The sequence below is a fragment of the Bemisia tabaci genome, chromosome 1, assembly GCF_918797505.1.
Source record: "Bemisia tabaci chromosome 1, PGI_BMITA_v3".
Lineage (NCBI taxonomy): Eukaryota > Metazoa > Arthropoda > Insecta > Hemiptera > Aleyrodidae > Bemisia > Bemisia tabaci.
Genome location: NC_092793.1, coordinates 38860961 through 38875787, shown reverse-complemented (window position 1 = coordinate 38875787; position 14827 = coordinate 38860961). Strand labels below are relative to the sequence as shown.

General features: G+C 41.9%; 1 protein-coding gene across 3 annotated transcripts in view; it reads left to right on the top strand.

Moving 5' to 3' along the window:
* Positions 1-14827, top strand: part of rictor (rapamycin-insensitive companion of Tor) — an 83038-nt gene that overhangs the window by 1516 nt on the left and 66695 nt on the right. For all 3 annotated transcript variants that reach the window (XR_002009247.2, XM_019049161.2, XM_072300685.1), the window contains exon 2: positions 14-61. Coding sequence is in view for 2 of the 3 variants with exons in the window: in XM_019049161.2 (XP_018904706.2) it covers positions 14-61 (48 nt within the window). In the remaining variant the exon portion in view is untranslated. The remainder of the gene's footprint in view (positions 1-13; positions 62-14827) is intronic.

Genomic DNA, 14827 nt, shown 5'->3' with positions numbered 1-14827 from the left:
TTTCTGATTTCAGATCGAACCGACAATGATGAAGATAAAATAAAAATTAATCTTAACAGAGGTAAAACCTTTTTGTTGCTCTTCTTACACCTGTATGTACAAGTTGTTCTGTATATCTGTGAAGAGTGCGTTTAGTTTCTTTGAGTTCCTTATCATGCTGATCCAACAGGGTCTTATATTTACCGAATTTCTCCAGCAATGCTGAGAAATAAGCGTCTGTTGACAGACATTGAGCCTACCTCCCTCAAAACCCTGCAATATTGCCAAATTGAAATACTATTTTCATGTATATCACTCGGGCCCATATAGAAGAAAAACCCCACCGTAACATTACTGTAACCTTGCCGTGGAAATGAGGTAAAGCTACCGGAAATGTTACCGCAGCAACGTTTCCGGCAATACCGGATGCTTACACGACGGCAGCGTTGCCGTAACGATACGGCACGAGATTGGCCAACCCCTTTCCTAAGAATTGTTTCCGCATGAGTGCTACGACAACATTGAGGTAACCTTACCGCGAGTGCCACTATCGCGTCCGTTACTTTCTGCGGCGACGCTTCCGCAACGGTGTGGGAGATCCCTTATGAAACCGTCCCATGGGATTTTTAAAAATGAATCCCCACCGGAAATTGGCCTGGGGTTTTTCCCCATGGGGGAAGTTGAATTCCCCATGGGGACTTTTTACCCCTTGGGCCATTATTGATCCCATGGGGAAAAACCCCGGGCCAATTTCCGGGGGGGGGGGGGGGGAGATATTAATTTATTATTTATAATTTCTAAAACCGAGAAAAATAAGTCAAGGAAACCATTTTGTAAGCTTGTCGCGGATTTATGGGTCTTCCACACATTCCGCACGAACGTTTCGGAAAGGTTTTGTCAACCTATTTGCTGCAACGCTATCGCGGATGGTGTGCGGCACGGTTCATGACAACGTTGCCGTAAGGCTGGGTTCAATATAGGGCTTTTTTTTTTATCGCGGATCAGGGTGGATCGCAGTGGAACGCACTGGATCGGAATCCTGAGCGATCCGGACCGATCCAAGTGTTTCAAGTGATAAAAAAATCCAAACTTGGAATTTGGTTCGATTTGTTATTGTTTTGATTTTTTGGGGACGGCAACTTCCGTGCATTAGGTTAGGATCACAGTGGATCGCGAGCTCGCCCCACCTCGGAAGAGCGATCCAGCGTTCCACCCTGATCCACCTGGAACGCTTGGATCACGCTGAGGAACGGAATAATAAAATACCGATGTTCATCGCGTTCCACTGCGATCCGCATAAAAAAAAAGCTCTTATGGGGGACTATTGCAGGCCTCCACAGACACCTTCACATTTTGAAGGGAAATTACATCAGGAATGCGGAATATCATATCAACTGGCTAAGATCACGCCAAATGAATCTACGCACCATTATTCTGCCGGAGTTCAATCGTCGACATCGGCAAAAGTCGAATTCGAAAGAAGGTCAGTCGTCGATTCGGAGCCAACGGATCGAATGGTTCCGCGACATCTTGAACGTTCGCCGAAACGAGTTGGTTTTGATATTGTTATTCTAACCCCCAAAAAATATCTTCCATGCCAATAGATGTGCGCCACGTGTGCGATGCAAGATGCCACCATGGCATAATCTCTTCATTTTGGTCCATAGAATGAGAAAATATTCGGTGGACTTTCCGATTTTGATGCCAAGGCACCGAAAACAAGATGGCGGCTGAATTTTGAAATTTTAGTAAAACGGCACAAAGCATCGAGAGAGGTGTCGATTCTCGTGCTTTTTGGGTCGTAGATTCACGTGCACACGGGACATAATTTTCGAACACACGCCCCCTGACTGTATGTGATCAATCGCCTTCTCCCGTCATTTTTGAGCATTTCCGGCCGGTTTCCATTTCCGGATAGATCCGTGACCCATGAATCACGTTAGTAAGTGTTTAGTACTCGGAAGTATACACCTTAGGGTTGAAGTAGAGAGAGAAAATTGGAAATTGCAGTGACTTTTCATGAAATACATTGGTTACCATGTGAAAACTCGTCTTTTTGCGTCAATTTTGAGCATTTTCGGTCGGTTTCCTGTTTCCATCAGGCCGTTAATCGATTGGTTAAAGTATAGAAGTGTTAATAGTCTGACCTTGTACAGGGTGTTTCAGACCACCCGTACCAGGCCTTTTTCTCGGTTGGTATAGGTCGCACGAAGTCGGAGACCGCGGGGTTGAATAGGGAATTGACCCCAAGGAATCCGAATTTCGTGGTCCCGAAACCCCCCCACCCCCCCTTGGAGGGTAACGGGGGGGTCACGATGCTAAAAGTCACGGTTCCCGACCGAATTGCGGATAGATCGCATCAGAATTGAAAAGCACGGAAAATTTCTTGTGAAATTGACCCCTAAAAATCCAAAATCGGACCATCCAAGGCCCAAAAATGACCCCCTAAAGAGGGGGACAGTACCCCCCTCCATAATTTCTCTTTGGTCTCAAAATTGACGTAAATTCTCCAGAAAAAGACGGTTTCCTAGGTAATCGACCTCGAGAAATCCAAATTTCATGGTCCCGAAGCTCCTCTAGCTCCCCTTGGGGGGTAAACGGGGGGCCAAATTTTAAAAATCGGGGCTCCTTTCCGAATCGCAAACTGATTGCATCCAAATTGAGGAGCAGAACACATTTACATCTTAAGTGACTCCTAAAAGTCCTAATAGACCACCTGAACGGCAGAAAGTAACTCCCTGAGGAGGGGGGCTTCGCCCCCGCCAAAAATTTCTCAAGATTCCTCTTTGGTCGCAAAATTGACGTCGATTCTCCAGAAAAAGACGGTCTCCCATGTAATCGACCCCGAGGACTCTAAATTTCATGTTCCTTGAGCTCCTCGGGGTCGATTACATGGGAGACCGTCTTTTTCTGGAGAATCGACGTCAATTTTGCGACCAAAGAGGAATCTTGAGAAATTTTTGGCGGGGGCGAAGCCCCCCTCCTCAGGGAGTTACTTTCTGCCGTTCAGGTGGTCTATTAGGACTTTTAGGAGTCACTTAAGATGTAAATGTGTTCTGCTCCTCAATTTGGATGCAATCAGTTTGCGATTCGGAAAGGAGCCCCGATTTTTAAAATTTGGCCCCCCGTTTACCCCCCAAGGGGAGCTAGAGGAGCTTCGGGACCATGAAATTTGGATTTCTCGAGGTCGATTACCTAGGAAACCGTCTTTTTCTGGAGAATTTACGTCAATTTTGAGACCAAAGAGAAATTATGGAGGGGGGTACTGTCCCCCTCTTTAGGGGGTCATTTTTGGGCCTTGGATGGTCCGATTTTGGATTTTTAGGGGTCAATTTCACAAGAAATTTTCCGTGCTTTTCAATTCTGATGCGATCTATCCGCAATTCGGTCGGGAACCGTGACTTTTAGCATCGTGACCCCCCCGTTACCCTCCAAGGGGGGGTGGGGGGGTTTCGGGACCACGAAATTCGGATTCCTTGGGGTCAATTCCCTATTCAACCCCGCGGTCTCCGACTTCGTACGACCTATACCAACCGAGAAAAAGGCCTGGTACGGGTGGTCTGAAACACCCTGTACATCCTAGAGTTGAACTGGGAAAAAATTATCAATAATTGAAGTTTTAATTTTCGATGTATTTGAATTAACGTATAAATAATCGTCTATTTGACCAATTTTAGATCTTTCTTGGCTTATTTGAATTTTTTTAGGCCCTAAACCGTCCAATGGCAATTGAAAAAATTATATCAACCAAAAGTATACATATATCCTAAGCTTGAAGTAGGAAAAAAATCAAAAATCGGAGAGACAGTTTTTTTTAGATAATTCAGTTTGAACATTGAATGGCGAAAAAAAGTAAATTTTAAAAAACCCTAAATAACGGCCATTTAAATCATTTTAAGGTCCAATTCGATGGCATATTCTGAATCTACATGAAAATTTGGTGTGGTAACACTTACTTGTGAAAGTATGGTGGATCGATGCAGAGTCTCACCATGGACAGTCAAAAAGAGGGAAGTCGAGAAAATGAGAAACGCTGAAATGGACTTTCTCAAATATCGCTTAAATTCACCCCATCTTTGGGGGTCGATATCTCGCGAACGGGACGTCGGATGGGAAAACCCTTCAAACTAGTTTCTTAGAATGATGTAAAGACCTCGTATACCAATTTTCAACCAAATCGGAGGGGATCGGGTTCCGAGCCTGGCACAGTTGACGTGGAATGACCCATCTACGAATCTACTAGTATTTTTAAACTTTTGAATGTCGGAACCGTTGGAATGAATAAATTTTTGCACAATGTTGAACAAATTATTTACGTAGTAGTCTATGTCTTGTAGCAATTTTTTGTCCAGCCAGCCGTTTTTTGTTGGAACGGTGGAAGTAAATCGAAACCTCTCCGTTGTAAACTATTCTTGACGCTTGGGTCTCCACAAATTAGTTGATTTCCTCATCGGGCCCTAATTGAGTACACATTCTACGACTTTCGTGTGGGTCAGTAGGAAAATTCATTTTTGGAAAAAAATTCAGTCCTGGCAAATCATAAAGATTATCTCCATTCACTACTATGAGGTCCATATCATTTCATCTGATCATTAAGGTTTCTCGAGAGCCAAGTTGATGAAAAATGCAGATGAAACTAGCTTGTCTTCGTCTCAAGAATCCTGAATGGCAGGTTGTATTATACAGAGAGAGGAAGATCTCCGATCCCATGGACTGAAGGTTTTTTCGATGGTAAAACCCTTTATTGACTGCACTGTGCTAGATCTTCACATCTACTACGCAGTAAGTTGCTTTCAATCCAATGCTTGAGCATCTATATTTTTCTCGTTTCAGCAAACGAAGGATGTGTGGAATTTAGGACTGAAACAGTTTCCTCTGTTTCAATCCTTTTTTCCTTCATTGCTTAAACCGAATACTTCTAATTAATAGTCGTTCTCTTCAAAGCATAGCCCCCTTAAGGACTTTATTGTTCTACACTCGCGGAGTCTTTAAAGTTTAAAGTCCTGGTCTTTTTACCAATTTTTGCGAAAATATCTCAAAGTCAAGCAGCTTCTTGGTTGAAACTGAGCCGTTACACGACTAAGGCCAATGACCTACTCCTACAGTGCGCAAAACTGACGGTCAAAATATTGATAGTGTTGCCAGGGCTAGGATGGACTATGAATGCATGCTATAGTTTATGCAGAACCTGAAAGGCTTGGAGAGAGTTAAAATTTGGAGGGAATTAAATCATGTGATTCAGCATCCGTTGTCCTGTGGAACTTGATCACCCATCAAGAGAGGACTGAAAGGGCTCAAGAGCTCCTCTCTCTTTGATGGAGATTGTGGGTTGTCTGTGGGAAGCAGCGCAACCGAATCAATGCAGACATCCATCATGTGAAAGCCGTGACAGTGCCATCCCTTTCCCAGCTAGTACTTTACTTATTTTTGCATAGTACATGTTTCTCATGAAGGGTAACATAACTGTATTTTTTTCCATCATGGAATATTTTAGGGCTTGAATAGGACCGAGAACTCCTGCAGAAAACGCTTCTCCTTGATTCATGAGACTAAAATATATTTATGACTCTTCCTACAATTCAAACACGAATTATACTGGCTGCTCCAGAATTCCTATCCCAGCCGACTTCAGCCACCTATTTCCCCAAGTCAAAGTGAACTACCACTAGATCATAAACTTGAGAGCAGGATCAAAGGATCTGACAGAAATAGAAAAGTGGGACTTTCGAGAAATAAAATTAGTTGTTCAAAGAAAGGAGGTGGTCATAAATTGTCTTAATTAAAGGGTTTTGCAAAAGGAGTTAAATATGGGGAGAACATATAAAAACTCTGTTCCCTCAGATGGGTGTTACCTGCTTAAAATGAGTGCAAACTTGTGCAGTGCACTTGTCTGATTTTTTCTATTCAGAGATGAATCTCTTAAAAACGGCAAATAAATACTTCAATCTTGACTGTTGCTCACCATTATAAAAAAAGGAATTTACTGAAGATTGTACAAATGCTACTGAAGTAGGTTCTCTTTGAGAATGTTTACTTATTTCAGGAAATATTTAGCTTCTGTGACTAAGTCAAATAATATTCCTATGAATCATATAAACAGCGATGGAGATTACTTTGGTCCTAGGGTCATTAAAAGCTAATACCAAGAAAAATTTTAAAATTGAACAACGTCTATTATCAAATCATTTAAGTTACAAAATTCAAAAATAGGCGAGAACTTTAAATATTGGTAAAACATTTTAAAAATGAATAAATTGTTGGAATCAGTAGTCAGTACTCGTTTGGACAGTGGGCTCGGTGCGTTCGGGCATCGACCTCGGACCGTCCGTCATGAATCGACCATTGCCGGTGTCGACCTTTGCTACTCGTTCCTCGATTTTTACATCAAATTTCTTTATTAAGCTGAAGAAAGCTGATCCTCTGTCATGCTGGTGCTTTGAATGGTGCATGATTTTATTTGACGTTGACTCTACCAAAAATAACGTTGTTTTTGCAAAGAGGTTGTTCCCTAAACGCCGATTTTGGCCCCCCCCCCCCTGGATTTGGCCCAAACTTTGCTCAGATGTTGTACTAAGTGTCCCCGATGCTTGGGCAAAATTTCAGCCCCCTCGGATAATTAGGGGGGAGGGGGGCAAAATTGCAATTTTTTCAAAACTTTAAAAATCGATATCTCGCGAACGGTTTGAGTGTAAGTGTTGCGGTTTGCGTTAAAAAACGTTAAAAAATATTCTCTACACGAATATTGATGCTGTTTGCATGGTTGCGTAATTTATCATAGTCATAAATCGATTTTTTTCGATTTTGAAGGTCCGACTTTTTTTCGTTTTTCGTCTCTCCTCTCCAGGAGATCGTTGCTATGTGAATAAAAACCAGTTGAGATGATTCTCCATGAAATTCTGCATCTACCAAACTTTGTTTGACCTTGGGGAAACGATTCATTCTTGAGTTATAGCGATTTTTCTGCGCGTTCCCGGTTACGCGCGGGCGTCCCGAAGCCCCCCAACCCTCCCTTGGGGGGTAAAAGAGGGAGGCACAATGTCTCCCGACTTTAGGGATCGTGACCCCCTCTTTACTCCCCAAGGGAGGGTAGGGGGGCTTCGGTACCATGAAATTCGGATACCTTGGGGTCAATTCCCTGTTTAACCCCGCGGTCCCCCACTTCGTACTACCTAAACCAACCGAGAAAAATACCTGGTACGGGTGGTCCGGGACACCCTGTATAACGAAGTATAAAAAACATATTTATAGGAAGGGAAGGGTGGGGGAAGGACAAAAAATAAATATTTACAGCCTACAGCATGAATATAAGGCCCTAGCAGTGAAACAACCTCTGCCTCGCCCAGGGGGGATGGAGCGCCGCCGATATGCCGCCCGCGCGTAACCGGGAACGCGCAGAAAAATGGCTATAACTCAAGTATGAATCGTTTCCCCAAGGTAAAGCAAAGTGTGGTAGATGCAGAATTTCATGGAGAATCACCTCAACTGGTTTTTATTCACATAGCCAACGATCGCCTGGAGAGGAGAGACGAAAAACGAAAAAAGTCGAACCTTCAAAATCGAAAAAATCGATTTATAACTACGATAAATTACGCAACCATGCGAACAGCATCAATATTCGTGTAGAGACTATTTTTTAACGTTTTTCAGCGCAAACCGCAACACTTACACTCAAACCGTTCGCGACATATCGATTTTTAAAGTTTTGAAAAAATTGCAACTTTGCCCCCCCTGCCCCCTCCCCCCTAATTATCCGAGGGGGCTGAAATTTTGCCCAAGCATCGGGGACACTTAGTACAACATCTGAGCAAAGTTTGGGCCAAATCCAGGGGGGGCCAAAATCGACGTTTTTGAAACAACCTCTTTAAGTTGAATAATAATACAATTAGTGAATAGTTAAAAACTGATTTTTTTGTTGTTTTTATTATAATTATTATCATAATTACTGTTAAAAATTTTCGGTGAACTGAAGAGCTTATCATCAAGTTCCCCCGCCAACTCGTGCTGGTTTTTTATTTTTTTGACAGAAAACTAAGTAAATACTAAATTAATTGATCAACTGAAAAAACTCGTTCTTCATGTGTTAATTCTTAAAAGCTTCGGTCTATTGATACATCTTCAGTGGCGCGACTTGCGAAGGTGAATCGACGACCTGTAACGCGTCCGGGCGTCTGGCTTTTTAGAAATTTATGTTTAAGCAAGTTTTTTAAAATATCTTTTACTATCGTTTTAACGTTTTTCAGGTTTGAACTCTAAACATGACTGTGTATGTACTAAAAAAGTTTAATTTGGTGGCATTAGAAGAAACCCTTAAGTTATATGGTATCTTGGCGAAGACTATAAGAATGAAGGAGCCTTGAGGAATCTGTCCCACGCCCAATTCTAGAGTACCTGCATGGAGATGGCATTAGAGAAAGTAGGGAGGGATATATCGCCATATTGGTAGTTTTGAGGTTAGGTCATGCAGCTTATGGTCCGCGGTCCAAAATGGTAGCCGACCTGTGTGAAGTCTGATTATCCAGAGTTATTTATCATTACAAGTGTTACAGCCCATTGCTTGTGAAGCATGTATTTGCCTTCGTTTTCGAATTAGTTTAGGCACTCATTTTTGCGGGAGGACGCGCTCTTATGTACAATCGGCAAATTTACGTAGAGAAAATACAGAAGATGGTGGCAAGGCAACCATCTTGACGATTGGCTGTAATGTAGAAAAGTACACGGACTGGCGTGCTGTTAAAAAAAAGTACATTTTCTGATGGAACCTGTATAAAGACCTACACCTTCACTGAATCTAACCTTGAAAGTCGTATAACTGAACATTAGTTACCGATGACCGGTGCCGGACATGGGAGCTGTCAGCAATAGATTTCGGGTGCAGATTGCAAAACGACGGTGGTGGCGCGACTGTGGATTGCACAGGAGTTAGGACGCTCCGCGAGAATATATGAACAATACCTATATGAAGCGTGTGGCTCATTTTAGAACTTTGACTTTTAGAAGTTTTCTTGTCCGGACTGCGGGCCGAACGCTGCCTTTTTTTAACGGTATATTACAGAGAAGTGCAGGTAAAGGGGAATTGTGTCTATATAAAAGAAGGGGCAGTGGACTGATTAATCGGAATAACTGGTCAAACAGTGGTTGCCCATTTTTGAGAGTGATTCTTTTCGCTCTAAATGTTTTTACTTTTTTCTTTAGGCCTTGTCTCCACGGGCCGTTTCACGAGATTTGTCCCAGCGTTAAATTCCACTTACGAAGTTGAGAAAAATATTGAGTTAATCAATATTTTTCCCAGTACCAAGTATGGTACTTGTACCCCTAGGACCCACTGAGAGGAGAGGAAGAAGTGAAACGAATTGTGCGATATTTTATTCATTACTCCATTGTTAATGTTTGTTTCGTTAAAATAATGTGTATAATTGTCAATTGAGTGCAATTAGTATTTTAATCCCGGTTAAATACTCGACTTTATCTAATTTATCTTCTCGCGCAAATTAGTCGCAGGACTGTATGAGCCCCGTCCCGTGGAGACGGTAACTGGGAAAAATCCCAGAAGTTTCATTCCTGCGATTCGAACTTGGGACTAATCCTATGAAAACGTCCCGTGGAGACGAGGCCTTACCTTTCTCCTCTTGTATTAATCCCCCTAAGTTGAGAAAATGACAATTCCATATCTACCAGCAATCCCCCCCCCCCCCCGATCACGTCATCGGGACACCCATCGAGGACGCCATAGACTCATCCATTGATGACGTCATGGAGGCACCTGTCGATGACGTCTTGATAATGGCATTTTGAGGTCACATCCAGGGTACCAGTTGATGGTGACGTTACAACACAAACCATAATTCATGTATATACATTTATTGCTAATTAGTTTTTGATGAGTCAATATTTTCTAAATTTTTAATTTTTAATAAATTTTCCGCTTCATTTATAAAACCTACTTTAGCGTGTACAGCATCAACTTGTTTTGAATCCCCCGCCACCTCTTTTTAAAAGTCAGAGAGTTTTTAGAATCTTGTCCATCTGTATTACAGGTCGTCAATTTTTACAGCCCACAAGCTGTTCGTTAGTTCCTCAGATGTCCAATTCAATTTAGAGATTCAATTCTTCAACCCCGCGGCCAAAGTTTGTTTACATCATCCGAGCGCCCTAACTCCTGTGCAATCCGCAGTCGCGCCACCCGTCATTTCGCAATCTGCAGTGCACCCGAAATCTATTGCTGACAGCTCCCGTGTCCGGCACCGATGACCGGTGCCGGACACTCCAATTTCTGCTTTTTTGACGCACAGAACGTAATTTAACATGGTTATACCTTCAAAACGGGATGAGTCGAGGTAATAGTTGGTATTATATGGAAAATATATTTTTAACTTACAAACTATTTTCAGCTACAGTTGAACATTTATAGAAAAACATACTTGAACATAAAAAGTCAAAAGTTACGAGTTTTTAGAGCCAAAATAAGTCGGAACCTCACAAACTCTCCCGATCCTCTTTAAATTTCAAAGAGGTCCCGGTTTTCCCACGGTGCCATTAACCAATTGGAAGGAGGGCTCCACTTTTAGCTGTGATGTAGAAAAGTACATTCCTCCGCTTGCCACCACCTTCTGTGTTTTCTCCATGGCGAATTTTATTTCCCACATGGGCCGCGTCAAATCCAATGTGAACTGTGCGACGAGGCGCAGCGCGCAGTGCGCAGTGCGGCGCGTTTCGGAGATACCGGGCGCTTCATTGGCCTATCTCATGCCAAGGAGGAAAACAGAGACTCACACGAAAATAGAGCTACACTTGGATGAGGTGCAACTGATTTTTTGTTGTACACGCTGGCAGGTTACACAACTCAGGAGACACTCTTTTGTGCGGAAAGTTTGAAAATGACGCAAGACTGGTCCGCTGTTGAACATGAAAGATTACACTGGTATGCACCGAAGAACGGGGAAGTTAAAATTTGGTCCTTTAATAGCGAAATTTGCGTGTAATATGCAGCCCTGAGTACAAGTATGACCTTGGTTTTTTCGTTGTCTCCGTCATTTTCCCGGCGAATCAGGATTATTTACAAAAAAAGGATTTTCCTAGGAAAATTCAATTTTCTGGAAATTAATACATGATTGAGATAAAGTAAGGTAATTATTGAATTTAGGAGCCAAAAATACATAGGTCCCGGGTGTCTACCAGTCCGTAAAGTACGGAAAGTTCGGAAAAAGTACGCATTTTTTAAGGTCGGTTCGTAAGTACCTGAAAAGTACTTAAATCTCGCGGAAGGTCCGTAATTTTGCGCGTTCAGTTCGATCGCCTGAGAGTTATGCAACCCTCTGTGCTTTGGCCGTCAGGTGTATCAGTACAATGTCAGCCCGTAAGAGCGCGGTTGTTGTAGAGGAGCGGAATAAGGCATTTCCCTCGATTTGACGAAAACAGCCGAGAAGGCCACGGGAATAGCCGAAGTAAAGCGCGTGGCAGTGCAAAAATCGAAGAATTGCGATACGTCGCGAACAGGTACTTAGGTAAAAAGTACTTAATTTTTCCCCAAAGCGAGGTACTTAAATTTTTCCTTAAGTACCTAAAAAGTACTTAAGAAGTACTTATTTTATTTTTGTGGACCTCAGTAGAGTTGTTTTTGGGAGTATTCCGTCGTTTTTAGCATGAAAAATGTTTTCTCCCTAGAGTTTTACAGTCTCATAAAAATTATATTTTATGTGATTTAAAAATCTGATTGAATCAAGAGTATTTTTTCTTGTCGAATTCTCGAAGAGTCTGTTCTGCGGATCCAAGAGACTTACTTCCCTCGTGCAGGTCAGCGAGTTAACAGCATCGTTTGCGCTTTTCATAGACAATGAGTCAGTTAAGCTCGAGAGGGATTTGCCTGCAAATAGTCGAGTCTTACTGTTTTCGGTACGAGAAGAACGATGCGCACATTAAAATTTCACGAAAAATAGTCTCCGCGGAGATTGACGCTTCCTTTTTTGGGGTTCTCGAAAACATGTTTGAAACGAACGCCGTGAATCTTCGAATCTACAAGTGAGAGTGAAAGCAAAACTCTAGACGCACTGATACGAAACCTGGACAAACCGAGAACTGATCATGAGCAATACGACGGAGGAAATGCGTAGCAGGTGTTCCCAGTCAGAGATGTTTAGGGGATAGTCAGATATGGTTGGGGGACCTCCCACCGTCTGATTTTCCGTTTCCCTCTCCGGCTAAACCCATCCCTACCCGCTCACAACACGTGTCACCCTTCTACTCTGACATGGATTCTATGGCAGTATCACTACCTTTCTTATGCTCTCTGACTGGGAACACCTGCTACGCATTTCCTCCGTCGTATTGCTCATGATCAGTTCTCGGTTTGTCCAGGTTTCGTATCAGTGCGTCTAGAGTTTTGCTTTCTTGATTTTGTCTTTAGTTTTTTTTTTTTTTTTTTTTTTTTTTTTTTTTTTTTTTCTATTGAAATTACTTAATTGTGATGTGTATTTTTCAGAAGATAATTTTCCTTTTTACGGCAGCACAGGTTTTATTACTAATTCACTTTTTTACAGCAGCTCATGTGTTCTTCCAAGAGAATCGGTGATTAATCTTCACCCTTTTGCACCGTTAAATTTTCACAAAGTGTTTTGATTTTCTTTTCCAGGAGTGTTTTTTATTTTCAAGGATTTTTCTTATTCTAGAAGTAGGTGGTTATCATTATTAGTTTCTTATTCTTTGTTTCTGAATTTATCATTTTGCCTCCAGGAAGTCCTCTAATTACTTGCAGTAGCAAAATTTGGCGCGCGAAGCGAGCCAACATTCGACTGGGGGTCCAGGGGGCGAAGCCCTCGGCTAGCGGCGCAAGCAAGCGTAGGGAGCTGAAGCCGCTAGTTGTGTTTTAATTGAATAGTTAATTATGACGGTGAAGCTGTAAAATCGCCAATTACCTAACGAATCCTTTTCCTCAAACCGAAAAATTGATAGAGAGATTCCTGAAAGGCAGAAAAAAACTCAGATTCGCGGGATTAAGTAAACTCGTTGAATCTCGAATTTGACGAAGAAATTTATATAAAGGGATAAATAAAAGTATGAAAATAATAAGTCTTGCTGGCCTTGAAAGTCTTCAAAGACGCATTATGGTCAATAAGGCGTGTTAGGTATAGTGCGTGAATATATGGCTAACAACTAAAATAAAAACAACGACTCTGGGGGTATAATGAGCTGAAGAAATAAAATTAAAAAATCGGTCCGGCCGAAATTTCATTAAACTTAAGGATACTGCTGAGTTTCTTATACAGGCACGAAAGGCCTAAAAATAAAAATTCAAGGCGTCAAAAATAAAAATCCCCCAATTTTGAAGTTATATATACTGCCAGGATTATATCAAACGTTTTCCGACCTGTAAAAAATAAAACGTATATTGGCGCAAAGAGGTCTGTCTTGCATTACACAGGAGTGCAAATGTGTCTTCTGTGGCGGCACGGCACGGCACACGCACATATCATCTCAATGATGCGCGTGCCGTGCCGAAGCGCCCGCTCGGAGCAGTTTCAACTTCGGCCACTGGTTACAGTTCGATCGCTCGGTCCCCTATTGCAAAGTTGTGCCATACCAACCTGGTGGGGAGTCGGCGATCGACTATAGATAGAGGTCGGGGCATAGGCCGGGAAATCAGTGCTAATGTGTAATTCAAAGAGACGAGTTCTGTCAATCTCGGCACAGACCCGTCGTATACCCTCCACGGCACAGACCCATATACCTTCCACGGCTTAGACCCGTGCATAGAACTTAGTATTTAGAGATTTAGATCTATATATGTGAAACCATACAATTCATTCAATATAAACGCAATATGTGTCAGTGGCCCTCGTATTATCATTACTGAAAAACCACCCCCCACACTTTTTCTCCTTCTCCTTTTCCTTCTTCTCCTTCACAAACGTCAGGATTTTATAGGTAACCCCAATGTAATTGGCAGCGCTGAGTTCAATTATGATCATAGATTTCAATCTCCAACAATTTTTGGTAGGAAAAGCAAGATTTTCCTTAAAAACGGGCTTTTTCGAAGAAAGTTTTATTTTTCAAGAAAGTGGTGCCTGACAGAGATGAAATAAGGTCATTTTTGGATCTAGCAACGATAAATACATATGGATATGTGTATTGCATGTCTAACGAATGTTCCTTCCTATGTCAAGTAGGTAAATATGTTCCTCTGGTCAAACGGCATGATGCGCTTATGAACCCCCGTATGGAATTGATCCTGTTGTTTTTGTCTGAGAGAACGGAAAAATTGTTTCATAGAGATGCCTAATGGAGCAACTTCTATTGGGTGATTTCTCGATAAAAGGAATAGTCGTGCCACCGTGGGTTGTAAACGACTTAGGGTAAAACTATTGAAAACCAAGTTGATAAATCAATAGGAATGATGTCCCTGAACTCATCTTTGCTAAAAAGTATGATAAATTATGATTGTATTTCCTAATAAGAGACTTTAAAGGCCGAAAATGTCCGGTCGGTTACGCGTCGCCCACCACGATTTTGAAGCAAAAGATCGATTTGCGGTAGTAATTCAGTACTGATTATGAATTCTTTGGAAATATTTGCAGAGTGAAGACTCTAATGTTCAAGAAAATTGCCATTTTGAACTGAAGTGTTTATTTATAAGCGAGAAAAGTCATTAGAAAGAATGTCACCACATTTGGCAACCTATATTTCAGCAGTTGTATTAAGTGCAGTGTTCATCTCGCCAGATGGAACCAGGAGTTTTAAAACTGTCATAAAAGTGTTCGCTGAAGTCTTCTCGATCAAACCATTACTAATAAGTCGGCTTTTTCTACACCGAAGACTTTAAATTTAATGAAAACCTGTGATTTTTAGGTCTGTAGCA